Source organism: Leptidea sinapis, chromosome 14 (assembly GCF_905404315.1).
Source record: "Leptidea sinapis chromosome 14, ilLepSina1.1, whole genome shotgun sequence".
Lineage (NCBI taxonomy): Eukaryota > Metazoa > Arthropoda > Insecta > Lepidoptera > Pieridae > Leptidea > Leptidea sinapis.
This window is the reverse complement of record NC_066278.1, coordinates 248,517-273,898: the sequence shown is the minus strand read 5'-3', so window position 1 is coordinate 273,898 and position 25,382 is coordinate 248,517. Positions and strand designations below refer to the sequence as shown.

The window sequence follows — 25,382 nt, the reverse complement described above, 5'->3', positions numbered from 1 at the left end:
AGAATTTATGGGTTTTTCAATAATAGGTAGTATCAGTAGGAAGGGTCACTGATCTAGGCTATATGGTCGTCAAATATTTCGCGCGTATTTATTTTTTCACATGTTTCTCGATTGAGATCACAAACTTTTTTATAACAAATAAAAATATCTACTTTAAAAAACTAAATAATACTCTGAAATTAAATTTAAATTAAATTCTCTTTGGCATTCGAAAATTTCCTAATGTTAGATGAATCGGTTAAAGATAATCTTTTAAATTTAAAATACACAAAGTCTCGCCTTATAGACGATACATGAAAATTATATAAATTAACAAAAATGTTATTTTGCAAATTGATAAATTCAATTTTATCAAATTATGTATTGTCATCGGTCCTCGATAAATCTACGAAGTTTGAACGAAATCTGGCCGCTTAAAGTGGTCTGAATTGATTGCCCAAATGAGTCTCTTACAAGCAAACATACATACAGGTGAATCTATTTAACAGCGTGTCTAAATAAACAATTTTATAATATATTATCACACTTTTTACACAAATTATCTTGCCCCAAATTAGGCATATATATCCTGTGTTATGGGTTGCAAGACAACGATATATTTAATACAATATACTTACTTAAACATACATAAATACTTATAAACATCCATATTCATCATATAAATGCTTGCACCTACCGGGATCGAACCCGGGACCTCTAGCTTAGTAGATAGGATCGCTAAACACTCGGCTATACAGCTCTTAAACATTAAAACTCACATGAAATATAAGCAGCGTCAAAACAGTGTCGTGAGTCTTTTGTTCGGCGTCAGATTTTAATTAAAATGAAGTTAGCCCTTGATCGACGAGCAACGGGTGTCTATAGTATGGTGTCTTGTCATACAAGCAACGTCCAACGCTTGCCGATAAATTGAGTGTCATCGTAACGTGAGAGTTGTTATTATTTTTTGATTCATGCTGGAGACATCTCGAATTTTTGTTTTTTGAAGTGAAAAAAATCTTTATGCACGCTGAGTACTTAATTTTGCCGGTATTGAAGTCTTCTTCGGGTAAAGTCGGCTCTAGTAGACTATCAAACAGATGTAGTAGATCAATATTTTTAGTTTTCGTTTACTCAGCAAATTAGTTCTATAGTAACAACTAAATTTCTATAACTCAGCTCGATAAATAATAAAAAATATTATGATTATTATACATTAACTCGTCCATGTGCTCTTCAAACATTGGAATAAAAAAGGCAATATTTAAAGGGAATTTTATATTTTTTGGTTGTAACGATTACGAGTTTTCCGGCTTTATTGCAAATATTTCACGTAAGGTAGAAAAATATTTCATTACATGCGTGTTGTCGGCGTAGCGTAGGTTTTTAATTAATACAAGAGATGCCAGACGTGCTCCGGAAATAAATCTTTGTTAATGTCCATTTAGTCTGGTCAGCTTGTCCCATGTGCGTTGTAGATTACCTATTATAAATGTAGTGTTGCAATGGTGAGACTTAAGGCGAAGAGTAAGCAGAAAACACGTTAACATGGTGTTTTTAGACAAGTTTTGTGGTGAAAGTATAGCATTTCGACCTATGAACACTACTTAATCCTGTTACACATATCCTTAAGTCTTATTTGTAGGTTTCTAATGCTTGCTGTTGGTTATAGTTAACACTGCCGAGCCTTTTTGAACTACCACTTTTCTTTGAAGTTAAACAAGTTTTTTGGCATGACGTGACGCATTTTTTTGGTACTTCTCTCAGAAAAGTTATTCATATAGCTTGTACTTTTTTGTGTAGGTTCATTTATTCGGATTAATAATGAATAACGAGGATCGTAAGCATATAAACTGTTTTCCACGCAAGAATTTTGAAAATATTGGCTTTGTTACATAGATGGCGGGCCGGCAGCTCATATCGTTCAAGGTCGCTGGCATTTAGTGTCGCCTTAAGAAGACGCTGATGTCTAATTATAATATACTGCGTGAATCAGAAAAGGATTAACATCCCTTCCCTAGTGCTAATTAATTTCTGACTTCACAAAGTCATTAGAGATGACCTAAGAATGTTTGGTTCAAAGCATAGTATACCCATAAAGTTTCACCGTGTATTATCACAGTGAGTACAGTTATATGTTTTTTAAATATAATATTTGTGACTCTTTGAGCAAGATCGGTGCAAGAGGATGTACTATCTAATAAACTGATACTTTAATAGAAAGGGATGGATTCTCTAATAAATCGGAATTTTGGGTCCCACTTTTTCTTACTTACTATTCGGTTAGTGTTAAGAAATAGTCCCAGTTTTTAAATTTTCTCAGATGATTATGATTTTATTTGAAAATAAGGTACAACCTATCATGGCCCGATCAAGCTCGCCACTCAAATATGTTTATTTGCATTTTTTTTTGTTTTGAAACTATCACTACGTGAAAGTGTACCAAGAACACTGGCAGAATTTCAGCGATGGATAGGTAGGCTGAACCATTGGCCGACATAACTGCCAGCGATCGTTTGGGTTTAAAAAAAGCAATGTTTTTTTTAAAAACAACTGTAAAATGTACAGAATATAAACATTCGTAATTATATTCGATATATTTTGTTCCAGAAACGCAACATTCCTAGAACCGCACCTGCAAGGCATCAGATGTCGAGACAGCAGAAGCTCCGACTCTGATCACGATGAGAGGTCCACAGAAGACGATGAGAGATCACTCATTCGTGGTTCGCCTCGAACCCGACTGCCACCTCCACCGCCTCCGCCCCCCGATGATGAGCCGCCGCCGATGAAACCTCGAGAGTTCTTCGAAAAGCTGCAGAGCAGAGCGATGAAAGAAGCACAAGACAGGAAACAGAGAAGAGAGATGGCTATTAAGGAAGCTAATCAACTCTTCCGACCTCTTGACACGGATGGCAGTTTGGGCGACAGTCTTAGCCAGGTGAGCCGAATTAACACTAAGTGTAGACAGTTGGTTATATTTGATCATATCATCAACGTACAATCATGTGGCTTGTTTCAGTGTTGGTGAAAATGATTGTGGAGATTAAGTAAAAGGTGAATCTTTTTATATTTTTGTTTTGTTGTTTTCTGGAGTAAAAATAAACAAGTGTACTACCTCGACGGCATCCATTTCGTTGATGACAGATGGCAACACGTCTTTGAGCGCTCCAACTGCTTTACGTGTCTTTATCGCGTTTGGCTGCCATAGGGATCACCCAACTTCGTCAGGCTGCCCCTCAAATAAAACTCAAAGAAACAGCCAAAGGCTATTGCGTAACAAGCTATTGATGATATTGATTTCCCTTTATACATTAGTTAAGGCTGGGGACCAGGCCAATAGCCTTGAGGAATTGAGCGGAACCATTGCGTATTGGTGTACAATTAATAAATTTTCGTATAATTTTTATATCGATTGAATGATTAGCATGGCTCCAACTGTAAAAGTTAGAGGTATTTTGGTGATATTCTCATATTCTGTAGATATATAATTATTTTTTGAAAAAAACCTAAACTTTGAAAGAAAGAGTCAAGAAATGGTTTCAATTATCCGCTATGTTGACGATTTCTTGGGATAGCGGCCTTAGCAGCATTGATTACATTCGCGAATCTTTCGCAAGAATCTCAAATTCACCAACAGGTCAAACTTAACAGACACAAAACTGTACTGGAACTGGAAGTAATGAACCGGAACGATTCAATGCTTCAGTCTCGCCAAAGTTTCTTTTTCAACAGTTATTTACTTATCTACCGTATGCGAATGTTATAACGGAGCGAAATTGCATTTAGCCGTCTATTTGTGTTGCTTTCGTATGTACGATTCTGAATACGGGTTGTCGGATGTCTAAATTCTCAACTTCCTCCCATTTTGTTTCCATTAACATGAGAAAGACGGGGTAATGTTACATAAGTATGTCTTTCTTCGTGAAATTTAATTTTCTCTTCAAAACGTCGATGGGCGTTGAGAGATTATGTCTCCGTGTCGCCTTTTTATTTAAGATGAGGGAAAAATTGAATGTAAACCTCATTTCATCACGTGCCGTATATTTAGAGGGATTACTTTGTTTGTCTTCGTTTACATTAATGGATTTTCACAAAATTTAAATTTAAAGAAATATTTCTTTCACTGAAATGATTTACACGTGCTAAGTATTCAAGATTTTTTTTAAATTTGTCTTAGTCTTATCTTACCAGTATAAAGTAGGTACACGCTCTCTTTCAGACTATTGTTGAACGACTATGCGTGCTTTGATAATATATAATAATACCTACAACTATTACTTATGTGAATGTAAATTTGTTTGTTACGCGTTTACGTCGGAGCTACTGAACTGAATTTGATGAAATTTGGTACAGCGATAGACTAGAGCTTGGGTAAGGACACGGGCTACATTTTGTCCCGAAAAAATCCATGCTTTCCGAGGGATTAGTGTAAAACTGAAAATCACGTCGATGAGCTATAACTATACCAATAGTACGTTTAGTTTTCCATAGCAATCTTTCTCGAAATAAGATTCATATAATATGTTGGGGAAGTATAATATTAGGATTATGACATGAGATAATCTTCAATTCGAAACTTGCTTATTATTTAAAAAAACCCCTTATCTACGCGGATGAAGTCGCGTAGGGCTTTGGATTGTAGGTTCGGTAGGCGTCCTGTCACGATCGCCAATTTAAGTGTTGTTGTTAACGTAGTGAGATCACTTAATTAAATAAAACAACTATTTTAATTGGAGTAGATAGTTTAATCTCGACATTAGGTACCAATATATGACAGAGAGTAACTTTTCACATAACAATAATTATGATTACCGCAGAGTATCTAAGTAATTATAAGTGACTTTGACAATCATTAACAGCTCCCACCATTATAGCAAATCCAGGCTATTCAATGTTTATTTAACCCATAGATACTCTTACTATTTCCGTTCTTTGAGATAAGAACAGGCAGCCATTATTGAATAACTAACTATATGGGCATGAAATCAAAAGAGTTTCTGGAATTACTGTATTAAATCACTTGTATCACTAGGAAGTATTACGTCCGTTCTGTACACAATTACTTATAATCTACTTATTATAGCAATTTATAAAACAATGAAGGTCTCAGAAAACTTATTTCTACAACCCTATCTACGTGTTGAGGCATAAAACATTATTATGCTTAAAATTAAAACATATGGTTTGTAGGGGAAAATCCAGGAAACTGGGAATGCGCAGCAAGCAACAGAGGAAGCTTATTTTTACAGTGGCAGCGTGAGGTAGGTAAAATAAAAAAATATAGTTGTCACTCTTACTGTATGTTGACAACCATATAGGTTGCTTGAAGATTATTTTTTGTATATTAAAATAAAATAAACCAACAGCCATCTTTGTGACGTCACTTTTTGAAACTGCCTAGTGCCTGCTGACGACACGCAGACGTTAACTTTACAAGCCTTCCCTATCCAACGCGTAAAATTGCCGGGACAATATTTACGCACAAAACGCGACAGCACTCCGAACACTTAAAGCGCGACAAAAGCACTTGAGGTTGTAATAGTACAGTCAATTGTGAGTGAAGTCTGAATACTTGAAACCCTTCCAAACAGTCGGGACGATTGTTCACGCCATTCGACCGAGTGCTACATTTTATTGTACCTACTGTTTTCATAAGCACTGCATATGTTGCACTGATATTATAAATGTCTTGTTTCCAAATTATACAAATGGACATAAATTCACAACTTAAAGACTTACCCCCTTATTCATAATAGTCTGCTAACTTAAAGCATTGCTAATTCTCACTCTGTCTTCTTTTATTGACCTAAGTCAGAATGTTTTCAGGGGGAATGCAGATGAATTAATGAGCCTAAGATATTTTTTGTCATAGACAGATCCATCTGTCTATAGCAAATACCACCTACGAGGCAATAAATGGCGCTGAACATCATAATGACAACTATGACAAATACTATCTTTGACTCATTTAATTTACAGAACGTAGTGTTTAAATTCTTTTTGGTCCCCCTGAAAACGTTGGGTTAACTAAAATAACAATAAAAATGTAACATTTACGCAAATATCTAATGTAAAAACACAGTTACAATTACACGAGTTTTAATCCTTTAAAAGTGTTTTATTTAAACATTTTCGATATCTGCGGTGAAGATAGCATGTTTTTCTACTGTGTTATTAGTGGTATTTTACAAGGGATAGGAATAATTAATTAATAAATTGCGTCGAAGCAACATAACCAATTCTAAAATGTAAAAATGCACGTTTTGGCATAGGTTAAACTCGATCGGACCATTAACGACCATTCACGGGTGATGATGATCACCTAACATCAAGTAATCCCCATTCTCTGCTCACATCAGAAAAAAAAACTATTAATTAATATTATTACAATGTATACCTTGACCTATGTCTTAATTCTAAGCTTTAGCTATAAAGCAGAAATACCGGCATCAAAAATGTCTCGCTTGCCAGCTAGAGCCATAAAACTGGCTCGAACTGCTAATTGCGTTTAACAATCGGTTCATTCCCAGCATTGTCAAAGAGTGATTATCATCCCCCGCCACTTCCGTAGTCCATCAGCACCCTCTGAACGTAATCGACTCGTAAAAAGAATAATTCCTGTCCCTCGTAAGCGAACTCGCTTCCGGCACTCGGTGGATGCATTTAAATAATATTAATAATTGTTCATGGACGATGTATGGATAACCCCTCGTTTTCACCAAGAAACAAGTAACAGGTTTTATATATGTTTTTTTATGAAAATAAGGGATGAGACGAGCAGGACGTTCAGCAGACCATTACAATGCAGTGCCGCTCAGGATTCTTGCAACCCCAAAAATTCTGAGCGGCACCACAACTGCGCTCGTCACCTTGAGACATAAGATGTTAAGTCTTATTTGCCCAGTAATTTCACTAGCTACATAATTTTTTCTTCCTTAAATAATCATACATCCACAAATACTTTTATGTTATTGTTCTTACACTATTTCACAACGCACGACGGCCTTTTTAAAATATTTTATTGAGACGCAAACTGATCTGTCACAGGCGATGACAATCCTCATAATGGCCGCCTATCGGCCTGTAGTAGTGTGTGTGCGTGGGGCTATGTATTTACACGTTAATCGGCTTGTTTTGTTGCTACACTGTTATGTAAGGTGACAAGGTCCTTATTTTATTACTAGTCCGTGACTATAAAAACATATTTCGCTTGACCAGCGGGTCAATTCAGCTTACTTTGAATTAGCCTAATAGACAATCAGTACAAAGCAATCTCTCAGGACCGCCCCAAACGCACAATCAGCCGGGCAATTACCGCCGTTACGAATGTCATATGTCACGTGGTCTCTAGTGGATATCATACCCCTCTTCAAACCTGCTACTGACATTGTTTATTGTTCCTCAGCAACACATTGTAATAACTCATTATAAGGTTTTCGACTGTAGTGATTTTGTTCGAATTTTGTATTTAGAAAATACCCATAAGTTTTTATAATATTTTATTGAACACAATATTTTCAATCACATAATATCATTGCGTTATATTGTTGATTTTGGGTGCCAAATTCAGGTTTGTACTATTTTAAAATAATAAGCTTTATTTTCTCAACACAATTACAGAATGGTTCAATGCAATCCAAGCATACAATGTATGTAAATGAAATATAAAGGCATGAGACTGGAGCCTAAGCTAAGCCTTAGCTAGATAGGACTCCAAGCTCCCCATTGCTCGGACGTTACATAACTGTGTTTTTCAAGTTCCCATGTAAGTGTTCATAATACCTGTTCGTAAGGATAATACAAACAAAAATTTTATTTCACATTCAATTTGACAATACAGTTAAATGGATTTACAAGTGTGTGCGTGTGTGATGTGAAAATGAGAATAATATGGTATTTGTTGTTGGGATTATATTATCTCATCATCAAATACCACGGGAGATTTACAGCCGTTCCCAATATTCAGTCTTTCTCCTACTTGAGATAAAAATCGTAACTATCGTTGATTTTTCTGTCCCAATAAATTTATCGAAGGTAACTCACCTTATCCGTACTCGTTCCCTGTTAATGGGACGACGTATAGCTTACCAGCGATAATAGTTTGTATGGAAATTGCAATTCACGCGTCCCAATATAAGGCGATAATAATGACTTATCGGGTATATTGGGACAGCTTCAGATTATTGACAGCAGTAGAAGGTAGTAATTTATCTCTATCTGTAGATAGTATATTGGGAACGGCCGTTAGAAGACACCGCGCAAAGCACCGTCTAAGCTATAACTGTATAATAAGTAATTTGTTAACCTTAGCGTTTTAGTTTTACTTTTAAATACTACTTTGTAAGGTTTCGGGTCAGGTTGATGTCAATTTGAAATCAATAAAACGCCATAATATATTGAAATAGTCAATGAACTTTATTCGACATTTCAATCGAAATTTAACCTAATTAAACCCAACCTTTAACGTTTCTGAGAATAAAGTTAAGTATTTTTTTGGTTACGTAAGACAGGAGATAAAATACTCAATTATAATTATACTTAAATAATTAATTTAAAGCAATTTTGGTCACTTTAGAGAACATTCATTTACGGTCATATGAAACTAAGTAATTCTCTAGTTTTAAAGTTAAAAGAATGGTAATACCATATTTAAATACATTTTCCACTTTAACTTTTATATTTTAACTGTGAGTAAATTATTTTGCTTACATTCATTAACAGAAAATGATGACTGGAGCCTTCAAAACGTTTTTTATGAACATCAAGGACGAGACTGTAATTGATACTCCCTGCCCATTACAATGCAGTGCCGCTCAGGATTCTTGAAAAACTCCAAACTATTACTACAATTGCACCCGTCACCTTGAGACATAAGACGTTAAGCCTCATTTGCCCAGTAATTTTACTAGCTACGGCGCCCTTCAGACGTCAATACAATAATGCTTACACATTACTGCTTCACGGCAGAATTAGGCGCCGTTGTGTTACTCATAATCTACCAGCTAGATCCTGTGCAAAGGAGCCTCCCCCTGGACAGTAATTATAAATAATATTATATATATTATATACGTTGAAGGTTATGTTGTAGCGAATATCGGCTGCTTCGTGTTCCATTTGGAACAAAGGAAATGCATAGAGTCATTAATTACTATTCGGTTTATGTGCAGACAAATATGTGTCTTATTCATAAGGCGAACAACACGCTAAAGTAATAAGCCCTCGTGTGAGTTATTGAAATATTAAGATACATTATTAATAACTCTTAAAACACAATTAAAGTTTGTTCCACTAAGATAAACGTATGATATTTAAAACACACATAATCTAATTATATTTTGTCGGTTTAACTGGTGACGACAATATGCCATCGCGGTTACAACTGCCAACTTATATATGAACATTTAAAATTTTAGCGAAAGGTCACTCTTTGACTTTTACTTGTATTTTGAAAGTTATTACAGTATCTCAATACACACGAAAAATACATAACACAAATCCCAGGACTTCAATGCTTGGTGAAAGGCATAAAAGGCATTTTTTTTCTCAAAATTGATTTCTTTAGAATTATTTTTGATGTAATTTCTAATACTAATACTGCTTCGAGAACAAATGGCGCTCCGAGAGATAAGAAACGGCGCAAGAAACTCTCCCAGCATTTTTTCATAAGTCAGCATTACCTTAATGTCATTTAAAGTATCGCTCACTCACTCAATACAAACAAAATGTTACTCATTTTGTTATAATAACCATCTGCACGATCGCTGCTGCTGTCAATAACTGTTATTATGTTCGTGTAGTTGTTGCCATGGTGATTTGACACATATTACATTTACATATTACATTTTTATAACTACTTGCATAGATATCATTTCAAGTACCACCAGAATACACACAATATTACCATAACACCCGAATACAAAATTATTTCAAATACCAAATTTAAGGTGCGAATTGCCGAAGTTCACAAACATATAACAATGATTATTCTAACTTAGATTTATTTCATTTTTCGAAACATAAACTAAAATCTGAAATAAGAAAAACGCACAGAATAAAATAAACACACTCACACTCACACACACACCACACTACAAGAACAGTATCCATTTTAATTTTAAAATATGTGTAATCCACTTTTGGCCATATTATTAACTGCATTTTATATCAAACTACCGGCCCGCTCCGGCTTCGCACGGGTATAAAATATATTATTGTGGGATATCCATAAGAGATAGACATATACCATAGCTGAGTTTTCTGTAGACCTTTTCAATGTGTACAATTCTTAGTACATTTTTTTGATAAATCTCGTAGGGTTCAGCCTGCGTTTGCAATGTAAGCGGAAAAAATGTAATTATTTACGACATTACATTAGAAACCTCAAAAATAACAGTATTTCTCCAATGGATGTTTACATATAAACCTTCCACTTCAATCACTCTATCTATTAAAAAACCGCATCAAAATCCGTTGCATAGGTTTAAAGATTTAAGCATACATAGGGATATAGGGACAGAGAAAGCGATTTTGTTTTATACTATGTAGTGATTCAATTGGATCTCTGTCAGCTTACCAAATGAATAAATAAATATGTATATCATTAGATGGACCCATTGGTAACCAGTGTTGCAGTTTCTATGATTCCACTAGATACTTAGATCAATTTTGTATTGTATTAGTTGTTTGCAATTTAGTTGAATACTTAATTTTGTTTGACTAATGCACCAAAACCAATGCATTGATTAGCTAAAAACATTTTGTTCATATCGTTCCTGCCGCCGAATTCCACCTTCGCACGACACGCCACAAATAAGAATATCATCCCCACCATCTGGATGTGTGGCGGTCCTCCACAGTGCGGTTTTCAAGGAGCTTTCTTCCTGGTACTACTAAGCTGTGGAATGAGCTTCCTTGTGCGGTGTTTCCGGGACGATACGACATGGGTACCTTCAAAAAAAGCGCGTACACCTTCCTTAAAGGCCGGCAACGCTCTTGTGATTCCTCTGGTGCTGCAAGAGAATGTGGGCGGCGGTGATCATTTAACACCAGGCGTGAGGCGACCCGTACGCTCGTTTGTTCTCCTATTCAATAAAACAAAAATCGTAGTCATTAAAGATTGCACATTTGTAAAATAAATTGCTTCGAAAATATAAACCCAAATCAAATAATTACCGGGTTTCTTTTTCCGATTCTCAATTTAAAACTGGAAGCAATTATATAAACAAACAACTCTAATTAAAATAAGTCATAAAAATGTCATCACAATTTGCACAAGGGTGCGAGGCGACTTATTGATTCCCTCTTCCCCGTGTGAGTCATCGCTCGCATCCCTTCGGACCACAAGTCCTGTTTGCTCTCTTTGATTGGTCTTAAAGAAAACTAAAGGGGAGCCGCTAAGTTTGTTTGTCAACTCGCAACTTGTTTTTGCATTTGTTTATTTCACTATTTTTTCAGCGTCTGTCATCCGGCGCTCGTTAAAAGTTCGAGTTTTGAATTGATACTCGCCGGTTCTGATGCTTTGGCGGGAGGTTTTAGGTTTGCTTTTAAATATTTTTTATTTGTTGCGGAGCAAAATTTTATTTAGACGATAGAATTATTTTTTACTTTCATGTCGATGTTTTTATATGCTATATTTACTCTATGTAACATGCAATTTCATCATTAGTTTGTTTAACTTTAAGACTCCTATAAAAGTCACAATAATTCAAATTCAAATAATTTAATCAAATAGGATTCAAGATCACTTATTGAACTTCAAAAACTACCCATTGAAAAGAGACTGCCTCAGACGTGAGAAGAATGAGCGCAAGAAACTCAGCGGGCTTTTTTTTTAAATTAAAAGTATGGATTACAATGTGATATCGTACAATAAACATTTGTAATTAAAGAGGGTGTTCGCTGTAGTCCGTGGTAACCTTTCCTACACAAACGATTTTAACAACTCTTTTAAATTTCGTAACACATTTGTTTTGTACATTTTCTGGGATCATATTGTAGAAGCATATACATCGCCCAACAAAAGAAAAGCAAATAATCTTATAACTATAACGTAATATCTAGTTTAGATAAAGAAAACTTCTAATTTGAAAACCGAGTCTCATAAGAAAAATGAAATAAAGAGATACATTAATATCCACCGAAAATATATACACAAGTAACGAATGTCGAACCTTCGCAATTACTGACAAATCGGAGAACTGCGATTTTATTTATTATAACGTTATCCTGTTGGCTGACCGTAATTAAGGTAGCTTTTTAAAAAAATAATCTTCAGTAAGCAATAGATCATGCCTTAATGATTCTATAAATATCAAAATCATAATTCATCTTCTAATAACAACAGCTTCACGAAACGGCTCTTCGCTATAATTAACCTAATTAAAAGTTCCCTAACCTAAAACTTTTGCACGCAGGTGTCCATCGTTCTCGGTTTAATGGGAGCTTCTACTTACAGCTCTGGAACATGTGTGACCACTTTACACATACTTCCAAAGTCGGTGTAAAATTTAGTTGTAACGGTACTTAGCTGTCAGGAGTTGTATATTTTTATGAGATGCAATACCCAGCTGATTCTTAAAGAGATTGCTGCGACAAAGGGGAGTGTAGGGGATTCATTTCATGAATTGCTAGAACCCTTATAACTTTTGAACTGCAAATTATCTCGTAGTGGCGATAATGTGTTTATTGCATCAAAGTTTACACAAGTCATGTCATCGACTTTATTATTACTAAGATTATAAAGTGTTTGGCTCAATAGATTATGTTTATTGCAAGCGATTTCTACATAACAAGAAATTAAAATATTTTATAGATTTTTACATAAGTGCCTTTACATAAATAGTTTGAAATAGATTTTTGAAAGTGATTGAAATAAAGCGTTATTATGTTTTGGAATAAATGTTTATTGACCTATATTGTTTATGGTTTCATTCTATCTTCTGAGGATATACACCAATCTATCTTATTTCTTAAATGTCAGTTCTTTTTCTTTTCTAATGTATTTCGAAAACAATCCTCGAAAACTATATAAAATAAGTATAAGGAATTTTTATTAAACTACATCTTACAAGAATATAATTTTGTTACCTTTCTTGTGCTCAGTACTCTAAGGGTAAATAAAGTAAGGGAATATTTTCCAAGTAAGTTCGTCCGCCTGTCTGTATTGCGGCTGTATCAGAGAGACATCAAATTAGTTAGAGTGAAATTTTGACAGTGTGTCGCTGCAATAAAAAGTCAAATGGCTTTTTACTTATTCTCTTTATTCTTCTTCTTTAGAAAGTATTAATTTTACTTAAGTATTTAAAAAGTAGCAGTAACATCTTTGACGACGGATTAAAACTCTTCATATAAAACCAACTAGTATATGAGGGCTAGTTTTAACTAAAATTGATACCATCCTCATATTATTGAATGAAACATCAAATTTAATTGCCGATCTGTTAAGAGCTTGTACTTTAAGCACAATTTTGTATTTTTGTATTCTACTTCTAGTTTTACAGAATTCATTCATATTGGTAATGGTTATGGCCGCAATAAAACCTTATTAAATGGAGTGTCGCAAACTCTGAAAATCAACAGACCTTAATCGACCATAACCCGCCCACGGAACGGCATCAACAAGACTTAACAGACCACATAATACAATCCTATATACACACCATACAAAACTAATTGCAATCAAACTTTCCTCGTAAATTCTCGAACATTCTATTAAACAGAATCGTAGACTCTATTGTACTCAGGATTTAACACCTTAGCTACCGCCATAGCGATGGCAGACGCCTTTGTGTTATGATTCATGGCAACCATTATTGTTACCGATTTGGAAATTAATTTCCCGCGTGCAATATAATGGAAGTGTTCGCGCCAAATTGTGGCGTATTAATTAAATCTCTAGTGTTTTGTTATTATTTGTTTTCCTAACGGTTATTGAATTAATTTGGGTTGGCTTTCAAAATTTTGTAGATCTATTGATTACATTTGCAGAAATTTAACCATCACTTTTAAGTCATCTCGTCATCATAACGCTCGCTCAGAAACAATCTGTAAATAATTAGGATGAGAACGAACCTGATTACTTGTGTAGATATTTTATTATTTTATGATAAGAAATAATGATACCTAATGGTAACATTAGGTGAATATCTACTCGTCTACTACAATGCAGTGCCGCTCAAGCTTTTACAAAACCCAACCCAAATTCTAAGTGACACCGGATAACATTAATAATTTATTAATTAAGTTTTATAGATTGTGTCCTGATACAAAAAAAATACGGGTAGCACTCCGGGAGTGCCGGCAGAAGTGAAAATTGAACATTAACGTTGTGGTTTTATGAATATTTTGGAGTGGTAAGGCAATAACTTCACACGAATTGCTCTATTAAACAGCATTTATGCAGCAGTTATATACAATATTCATTTATTGCGCTATCGTACAGCTTATAGGCTGCCAACGCATTTCTTGACAGCTGTTGTTGCGGATGTTCATGGGCGGATGCCTCATCTCTCTCCATCACGTGAGCCTCTTGCCCGTTTGCCCCCTCTTAAATTATAAAAAACAAAAAAATTACAATTTATATTACATAAAAAACACTTCAGAACTATTACAATTATTTTACATTAAAATGATTACCTCTCAGAAAAATCAACTTTAATCCATAATTTCAACGACTGACTTACGAACTTTCGATCAGGCCACGTGTCCTGATGCGAGTGTAACATTCTATACCCATCTCATGACAAGTGCTCAACGCCGCGATAATATTTTCACTTCAAAATTGTGGCCCGCATAATGAAACGTATTTATATCACAGAACATCGGGTAAATTGGGTTTAAGCAAGTAATATTAAAAACAATAGTAAACGTATTCAAAGTGGTTACGATATATATATATAACAAGACGATAGTTCTTTTAAACCTGCTCTTTGTAACCCAGCTTATATAAATCAACTTAGCAATATAGATATGCTTTTAGTGTCAAAAATCAGATATTAAATTGTTTTATATGATTCAAAACCAAAGCGTAGAGACGTCGCTTCATTGTGTGTCTTCTACCACATTTATCACGGGCATGTTCCACCTTCGACACGCCACAAATTAGGATCATCTCCACCATCTGGATGTGTCGCGGTCCTCCACAATGCATATTTCAAGGAGCTTTCTTCCACTTACTAAGAAGCTGGGGAATGAGCTTCTTTGTGCGGTGTTTCCGGGCGATACGATATGGGTACTTTGAAAAAAATCGTGTACACCTTCCTGCGAGTCCTCTGGTGTTGCAAGGGAATGTGGACGGCGGTGATCACTTAACTCCAGGTGACCGGTACGCTCGTTTGTCCTCCTTTTCCATAAAAAAGTAGCATATCAATCATTTATCACCAAATTTCTTAAAGAAAATAATCCCTTAATAATATAATTTAGCTTCTTTTAATCTGGTAATATTGTCATGTCCTTTCGTTAGCTCTAATACCAATATGAAATGATTAAAACAGTCTGATAAAATGTAAACAGAACCCCTCGCTTGACTATTAATAACAGAAAATCCAAACAGTAACATTACTGTACGCTTTTATGAAGCTCAGCGTACAAAATCCCTTTCAATTGATTCACGCACGAAACTGCAGGTCGCTGCAAATGTTGGCTCACTGAGTCCTTTATTTGCCGCAGACCAATAATTTACGGAGCAATAACGACGGTGCTGTTTTTATTATTGACCAATTGCTGAATATTTCGCTAAAAGCTAACCGTCCGATCGTTCATGTTTAATTTCTTTAAATCATTATTATAAAGAAATAATATCAATTTAAATGATATTCAAAGCAGTTTCTGTGGAATGACGATGCTTGTGAAGTAAAATATCCTCGAATTACGGTGAAGGTCTTTGGAACAATTTGATCGTCCATTTCAGCCGGAAGACGTCCTCTGCTGAACATAGGTTTCCCCCAAAGATCGCCATGGCGATCGGTCTTGCGATGCCCTCATCCAACCTACTCCGGCGATCTTGATCAGATCGTCGGTTCCTCTTGTCCTCCTCGGCCTACCAACACTACGTCTTCCGGTACGTGGTCGCCATTCGAGGCCTTTACTGCCCCAACGGCCATCTGTTCGTGGATCTAAGTGCCCTGCCCATTGCCACTTCAGTTTTGCAACCATTTTGGCTATGGCGACTTTGATTCTTCTACGAATCTCCTAATTATTGATTCGACTTCGCAGGGAAACTTAGCAAGCCCTCTCCATTGCCCTCTGAGCGACAATGAACTACCTCATTTGATCCTCACGGCAAATCCACTTTGTGCATGTAAAAGGTTAATAAGTTTATTAAAAGATACTCGTATGTATTTTTAAGATATGCATTATTGTTTTAGCTGAAACAGTGATATACAGTGTCAATAATTGAACTTACTCTGGCTTATGAGAGAGGTACCTACTTTCGCTCGTCTGGACTGAAATTTTATGTAGTGATGAAGTGCACAAAGTTTAATCGTACGCATTATATGTTTTTAAAACTGCATTAAATCAACAACATATTGTTTATACTGATGCAAAAACAAATAAAATAATGTGGGTGGTGTGAATCGAAGAATCGTTAATTCTTTCAAAATTGCTTCGTGATTACGTCACTAAAGGGACACTAGGATTAGGATCTGTATATCATAATTAATTTTCATTCATCTTTAGCGTTCTTACTGACAATGTTAACCTACAGAATTAAAATGGCAATTTTGCGAGAAGTATAAAAATAAACTTGATAAACACGCTTGGTAAATGTTCTAATTAAGTAACAAATTAATGGTTGCAATATTTAAGGCTTTCCGAACGTAATATTACAGCCGCAGAACTAATTGTTACAAATGCGGCAGATTTAAATTTCAAACTACATCGCATCGCGTTGAATATGCAATTTTATGCAAACGACTTACTCTCAATTAACAAATATGACATGTTTAACATGGATACGCTGACATGGATTTTATTGAAATTTTATAAATTACTAGCTCACCCGACAAACGTTGTATTATCATATAAATTAATACCAAAATAGTAATAAATAAGATTTTTTATGAAAAAGGGATGAGACGAGCAGGATGTTTAGCTGATGGTAATTGATACGCCCATCACAATGCAGTGCCGCTCAGGATTCTTGAAAAACCCAAAAATTCTGAGTGGCACTACAATTGGGCTCGTCACCTTGAGACATAAGATGTTAAGTCTCATTTGCCCAGTAATTTCACTAGCTACGGTGCCTTTCAGACCGAAACACAGTAATGTTTACACATTATTGCTTCACAGCAGAAATAGGCGTAGTTGTGGTACCCATAATCTAGCCGGCATCCTGTGCAAAGGAGTCTCCCACTGGTAGCAGTATAATTAATATTTAACGGCTTAATCATAAATTGTCAAATTTTCCTAAAAGGTCCCCGGTAAGCTTTTAGGAAAATTTGACAATTCTTCGACCGCTTAAAAATGACTAAAATCGGAACATACGACGACGTAGAATCATATATAAAATTGTGGCTTTTGTAACCGCGCCCACCCTTTGAGAAATCGGAAAATAATATTTCCAAGTCCGTGCACAAAGCATTCCTTGTATTTGGAGCGAATGTTGTGGAAATTTGTCGCGATATTTCATTGTCTCGAATTTGGGAGATGAATTATGTACGCTGCTTATTTTTATTATGTAGTTTTTTTGCTATTGATGCACTAATCACTCATTTATCAGAAATAAAACAATGCCTATAGGTATATGTATGATTTTACAATTCTAGTATAATAACATGTATTAATGTATCGAAATCGGTTTGACTTCGTGAAAATAAACGAAGAATATTGTCACCATTTTTTCCGCGGTGGATAGCGATTAGAAGGAGAACCAAAGTTACCGACATAGTCCAAATGATTGCGAAACTGAAGTGGCAGTGGGTACGGTACATAGTTCGACGAACAGATGGCTGTTGTGGACCACGTACCGGAAGACGTAGTGTGGTTAGGCCTCCCACAAGATGGAACGATGATCTGGTCAAGATCGCTGGAACACGTTGGATGAGGGCAGCGCAGGACCGATCGTCGAAAATCTTTGGGGGAGGCCTTTGTCCAGCAGTGGACGTCTTCCGCCTGATGGTGATGATGGATAGCGATTTCCAGTAGCTTGTTGAAATGTGTGGGTAGGTAAGCACTTAGTAAGATCTTGGGCCCCACGGATCATTTGTCTCGACACCAAGCGGTGTCGGAGTTCTAGCACGAGCTGAAGTACCTTTATCATGAGAAGCGTCTCACACCATCGACCTCCGCCCGCCTAAGTCACATTCTATATCATCAGGCTTGAAAACCATTTGAGTCTAAAATACCTTGCATAAAATCGGCAAACTACATACTGGTTCCATCATTAATGCTTGTGTAGTAACTAGGACTTAGTCACTTAATAATATCTAATATTGTGGGCTGCAGGTACATACTTATTCTAGCCAGAATTACGAAACGAAGGAGCTATTAGAAGTCTTTTTGCTTTATTTCCGCCTTCGTATTATTCTTCAATTATTCTAACTTTTCGGAATCTAATTCTTTTTATGGAATAGGAGGACAAACGAGCGTACGGGTCACCTGTTGTTAAGTGATCACCGCCGCCCACAATCTCTTGCAACACCAGAGGAATCACAGGAGCGTTGCCGGCCTTTAAGGAAGGTGTACGCGCTCTTTTTGAAGGTTCCCATGTCGTATCGTCCCGGAAACACCGCACAAGGAAGCTCATTCCACAGCTTTGTAGTACGTGGAAGAAAGCTCCTTGAAAACCGCACTGTGGAGGACCGCCACACATCCAGTTGGTGAGGATGATATCCTAACTTGTGGCGTATCGTGCGAAGGTGGAATTCGGCGGCAGGAATCAGGTTAAACAGCTGTATTTTAAAGTTACAAAAAAAATAGATTATATCTGCCTACTCTATAGTTTATGACTATATTAACTCTTTATATTTCTATAGACATAATAAATTCTTAAGAACTTTATTCTTTATTTATTTATAAAACTTATTACAAAACATACTAGCGAACACAATACAAATTCACATACACACTTACTCACACAAACGCACACGCACAAAAAGAAGGTCCCAACCAATTATATCATAACTTTTGGTACCAATAAAGAAATTTGAATTTGAAATGCAGCCACCCAATAAATTGAATACACAAACTTATATTTCAAAGTTGTTTTCAAACTACTCAAAGTTATAAAAATGGAAATTGTAAATAAGTTTAATTTCTCAAGAGTACCTCTCCTACTAGCTCCGCGACAGATTAAATCACGACACAGTATAGGAAGTCTTCTACTAAGAGAATGCACCTAATCCGCTTGCTTCAATATAGAACTTGGGCAAGTTGCCCAAACTGCAATTTAGAGCGACTTTTTGTTAATATTTATGTTTTAATATAATTAGTCGAGTTTCAGACGTTATTATGTTACTTCGCTTTATGTGTGGAAACTCTTTCATAAATTTTTCTGAATATAATCGGTGTCATATTCTAAATGTTATATTTAATGAAAACGCATTGGATTTTTTGATGTCATTTTAGCACTTTAAAACCACAACGTATAAAGATAGGTGTTTGATGTTTGATGTAATTTACTGTCTGTGTGTCTGTCCGTCGGTGTCATGGTAACTCCATAATTAATGTATTGATTTTATTACAACTTTATTTTTTTGATAGCTGACGTAAAGGAGATAGATCTAAGCTATAACATTCATGGTGATTCATTTACTCGAGCGAACGTTAAACGAAATTCGATGCAAATATTTTTTATTTAAAGTTTGATATTAAACCACTTATTGAACTTCGAAATCTACCACTCATTTGAAAAGATTTTCTTCATTATTGAGAAGAAGAGCGCAAGAATCTCAGTGGGTCTATTTCTACACGCTGAATAGTAAACCTCTCTAGAATCTTTGAATATGATTTTCACATAAGGAAATGTCGGATTACACTAATTTAAACTGTCATTCCCAGTTTTATTAGCTTAGTATGTATTTTGTATGTCTGTTTGTCACGGGATCTTTAAGCGTCAGTATAATTTGAAAATTTGTACACTGGTCAAGGGCTGATGTTAGTTTTAAAATTTATATCCCAATTTTCTAACCAAGATGTTCAGGATAAACGAATTTATCTTTTATGTCGATGGACGGCGCGTGCTAATATAAACATTATTAATTATTACCACGACATATCATCGTTTCAAGTATTAATAAGTTGTTAAGTGCCAATAAAATTTGGTTACCGTAAAAGTTTAGCCCGTGTGGTATTATTAAGAAAGTCGTTTAAGTTATAGTAACCATTGCCCCTACAATATTGCACTAAGACCCTAAATAAGTTTCTACTACATACTTGGTTTTACAGAAAAAAATACCTTCAAGCTGTTATAAGCCTTATAATATTATGAAATTACTTACTATTAATATACAATGTTATTCTACAGACAATGGATACACAAGATTAAATATTGGCTTGCACATAATCCTAACCGCACATAACGAATTACGTAGTATTAAGTCTTGATTGTAAGCCAGTGGTCTGCGAGTTATAAAGTTACTTTATCAATTAATATTTAGAGTGCAAACAATTATAAGCCCTAAATGGGTTCTCTAAAAGGTTCAAATTAGCTAATGAAGCGGAATTAAAAGCAAAGTAGGCTAGGGACAGAGTAAATGTTTGCAGCTCATGTTGATATATCAAGTGTACACGGTCTATTAAAATTAAATTCAATGAAACCGAAAGGACGGCAGTCTGTATGAAATAGCGATGAATAACGGGGATTATAATATATTTAGTCGCGCCATAAATACTGTTACAATAAAAAATAAAAAAATATAACATTTGAATTTGGAATCTGTCATTTTTATATTATGATTGTTCATTGCGTTTTCTCATTTTGGCACAATAAACATTGTACAATATTTTGCGCTATTTAAATGGAGTGGAGTGATATACAGAACCACAAGTAGGTATGGAGCCAAATGCAATTTTAAGACTCGATGGTTTGGTAGGGTATTAGCTATGAAGGACTGAGCCATACTTTTGTGAAAAAGATAGCAAAACATCGGCACAAGTGTATCGAGATACCATTATTGAGAAGGTAGCGAAGCCCCTTAACAACACCATATTCAATAACCAATAGTAGTCCTTCCACCAAGACTCAGCGCCGGTTCACAAAGCTCGGTCTACGCAGTCTTGGTTGAAAATGAACGTTTCGAACTTCAACAGAGCTGATGACTGGCCGTCGTCTAGTCCCGATCTTAATCCGCTGGCTTATGATTTATGGTCAGATTTAGAGAGTACGGCTTGCTCTAAACGCCATGATAATTTGTAGTCCCTTAAACAATCCGTTCGATTGGCAGTGAAGACTTTCCCATGGAAAGAGTGCGTTTTTCTATTGATAACTGGCCTCAACGTTTAAAGGACTGTTTTGCTAATGGAGACCACTTCGAATAAGCTTTTCAGATTTGAAATTGTTTTATATTTATGTATTAAATTAATTTTCAATAGATTTTTTTTTTCTTTGTTTCAATATTTATGGCAAGACTAGGTTCTTCGATTATATACGAGGGATTTTCGAAATATAAAATGCAAACATTGCAATCATTTTCTTATAATTATTAAAAATTACCACTTTTGAGAGTCTGTGATTTTTATTTGACAATTAAATTTAAATGAATGGCAGAATGGGGAATGATGGTTTGTCCATGTCGTGAACGGGTGCTGCTTGTGGTGCCAGGTCAACCAGTTTTAGTAAATAAATCATTGTATTTGGTGGATGCGATTTCTAACTATGACAATCACGGCCATCATGTTCACGAAGTATCCTTACACAACGTTGATGCATCCAATAAAAGATTATTTATATTTGTACAGTTTAGTCTTTATTACTTTTTATGAAATTTTTGGATGCAGCACCTTTCAAACTAATTTGTATTGTATATTACAGCCATTGTTAAACACTCTATTATTATATTCTATCTATATCAAATAGAAATGAAAAGAGTTGCCGTTAAGTTTCTTGTATGTTCTTCTCACGAGGTCCTCTCTTTCCGAACATATAGTACATTCAGTAATCTATATATATATTAACTACTAGCTGACCCGGCAAACGTTGTCTTGCCATATAAAGTATAATTCACGCGATAGTTTTATAAGTAATAAAATATTGCCTATATTATAGCCTGTACATCATTTTGTTCTATTGTCAATAGTTTTTGCAGCGCACGCATAAATAGGTTTTCGATTTTACACCTTGTAGTTTTTATTATAATAGCAATTTTATTACGGATCCCTAATTTTGAAAAAAAAAAAACATAGCCTATAGCCTTCCTCGATAAATGGACTACCCAACCCTGAAAGAATCATTCAAATCGGACCAGTAGTACCAGAGATTAGCGCGTTCAAACAAACAAACAAACACTGCAGCTTTATAATATTAGTATAGATGAATTGCTGTTCGTTAGTCTCGTTAAAACTCGAGAACCGCTGGACCGATTTGGCTAATTTTGGTATTGAATTATTTGTGAAAGTCCAGAGAAGGTTTAAAAGGTGAATAAATAAAAAAATTGCTCGGAATTAACAACAACAATTTTGTTTTTCCTTAGATTTGTCCCCCGTCGTACAGAAATCAAATTGAAAGAATAGTTTAAGATGAATAACTAATTAGAATTTTTGTATCTTTTTATATGTTTATAACTTTCTCAGCAACTGGGAAACAATTTAATTACAACAACAGGGTGCATTTTTTATGATTGCTTTTCTATGGTGCTTGATGTTATGTTATATTATTGACAATTTCATAATAAACATTACCTATTTTATTTATTATTTACAGAACGTCTTGTTAACTAGTTTAAAATAAATATATAGAGTGATGATTCAAAAGCGCTTAGTTCAGGCCAAATTTAATAAATTTTGTTTGACTTTGAATTTCCAGAGTCGCGAGACCTTATCTTCAGACGAAGAAGGTGCTAAGGGCGACTGCTCTTCAGTAGGATCGTCAGTATCCGACTCGGAGGAGCAGCCACCGTGCGACATTGGAATACTGGAGAGACTGATCCGGACGCACCCCGTATGGTTCCTGCCTGGGATTCAACGAGCTGGGGCCTTCCACCTGTTGCAGGGGAAGGAAGAAGGGGTGAGAATATTATTAATAAAATATTATATCATACCATACAGTGTTTACACTAATAAGGTTCAGAATTACTTGATAACTTAGGTAATTAAAAACAGATCAAGACATAATATCAAGATTTATGAACTTTACGTCACTTGAACGGTTGGCTCACTGGAAGAGCGTTCGCATGGAACAAGAGAGGTCGCGGGTTCGAGTCCCGCATCGTTCATAAAATTTAATTTGTGTAATTTTCCCCAGAAGTTTATCACTTTAAAAATAACAAATTGTTTAGACTTGAAAGAGCGACGTCTCAAGTCAATTTCCTAATATGCAAATACTGGGGTTGAGCAGGTTATCAACTCTAAAGTAGATCCTGTAGATGAAGCCAACACCTGAGAGTTGAACAAAGACATATTATCAAGATTATCTTTATTAACTTTACGTCACTCGAACGATTGGCTCAGTGGAAGAGCGCTTGCACAGAACGCGAGAGTTCGTAGCAAATAGCAAGAAACCGCCCTTTGCACATTCTACCTAGCCTGAGAGTCTACATTTTCTTGCTAAAATTACTCTAGTATCGGTGTATCGAATCAAAAAAAATACAAGAATACCAAAGCTTATATATCACATTCAGTTATAGACACATATCTAATATATATAGTTTTGTAAGATTATATATTATTGGTTCATGTCGCCAATTAGCATCACAGCCTGATCACAGCATATAAACATTATTTTAACCTGAGAGAATTAGGAGAGAGATTTAGGATTGTTTATTTATTTAAGGATTTATTTCGGCAACTATTAGATGCTTGTGTGCGTGGCATCTTGACACTCAATGGCATCCTTAAAATTTTGTAACATACGCTTCGTGTTATTTTACACTGAAATTAATAAAATACAAAATATTTACTGATGATATGTGATCCCATTGTCTTTCTTATTTCTTGTAGTATTACTTTTACAAAGTTTTACTACGCAACCTGGCATTTTAGTTTAAATTATTAGTAAAGTTTAACACAACATGTGGCACGTTAACGTCATATATTGTACTAGACTCGCTCGAGTACGCCTTTCTTACGCCGAGTTCTTGGGCGTAGTATTAGTTGCCGTACATAAAGAAAACACATGTAGCAATTATTTTTTGTTGTATTTCAGAATTTCGTAGTTCGACAATCGAGCCAGCCAGACACAATGGCAATAAGTGTCCGTCTGCCAGCTGAGAAAGGGCCTTACATCGAACACTACCTCATACAAGCCTCCGGGGGTCAAATTGGTCTCGAGACTTCACACAACCGATTCGACAATATACCAGAGTTGATTGCACACTACTCGCAGTGTTGGTGAGTTTTGTTTTAATTCTAATAAACAGAATAGTTAGAATCAGAGATGCGATATCCAGAAGACTGGCGTTTAAAAAATATATTCAAAAAATTTTTTTTTCCGACTTTAAAACAATTTTAATAGTGAGAATTCAATTTTGTTTTATTAAATTAGGGGACGAGACGAGCAGGATGTTCAGGTGCTAATTGATACGCCCTGCCCATTTCAATGCAGTGCCGTTCAGGATTCTTGAAACACCCCAAAAATTCTGAGCGGCACTACAACTGCGCTCGTCACCTTGAGACCTAAGATGTTAAGTCTCATTTGCCCAGTAATTTCACTAGCTACGGCGCCGTTCAGACCGAAACACAGTACCTAATGCTTAAACACTACTACTTCACGGCAGAAATAGGCGCCGTTGTTGTACCCATAATCTAGCCGGCATCCTGTGCAAAGGAGCCCCCCACTCTTATCCCTTTACTGACTAGAGTTGTCTGAAAGATTGTCCCACTTCAGTGATAGCAGCGCTCTGTGGCACTTTTATTTCAGTTTTAAAATTCCAATCTAAATCTTTTTCTTTCCTTTATGGAACATAATAATAAAGTTATTATAATGTGGCCCCACTTGCATTGCAATCCAGCCTTAACTTTAACTGGTAGATATATTAAATTAAGAATGTGTCCATTAACACATTTCTTAATGTCTCTATTAAGGGGAAGTCACTTTGTTCCTGTGTCTTTTATAAAATCACTATTTTTATAATGTATTACACTAATTAATCTAAATGTTAATAGTTTATACTGCACCAAGTTCCTAAAGTTCAACCCCCTTATTCATAATGGTCCACTAACTTAAAACAGCCGCTAAGGAGTGTTTTTTCTCATTCTGACTTAGGACAATAGAAGAAGACAGAGTGAGAATTAGTAATGCTTTAAGT

At 35.4% G+C, this 25,382-nt stretch overlaps 1 protein-coding gene and 1 long non-coding RNA gene across 10 annotated transcripts in view; one reads left to right on the top strand and one right to left on the bottom strand.

Moving 5' to 3' along the window:
• The window catches only part of LOC126968104 (uncharacterized), a 190,732-nt gene that overhangs the window by 43,942 nt on the left and 121,408 nt on the right, over positions 1-25,382 (bottom strand). The gene's annotated exons all lie outside the window — the stretch shown is intronic.
• Positions 1-25,382, top strand: part of LOC126968051 (protein sprint) — a 331,292-nt gene that overhangs the window by 284,168 nt on the left and 21,742 nt on the right. For all 9 annotated transcript variants that reach the window (XM_050812833.1, XM_050812830.1, XM_050812832.1 and 6 more), the window contains 3 exons: positions 2,590-2,920; positions 22,943-23,143; positions 24,281-24,465. In XM_050812833.1, coding sequence (XP_050668790.1) covers positions 2,590-2,920; positions 22,943-23,143; positions 24,281-24,465 — 717 coding nt within the window. The remainder of the gene's footprint in view (positions 1-2,589; positions 2,921-22,942; positions 23,144-24,280; positions 24,466-25,382) is intronic.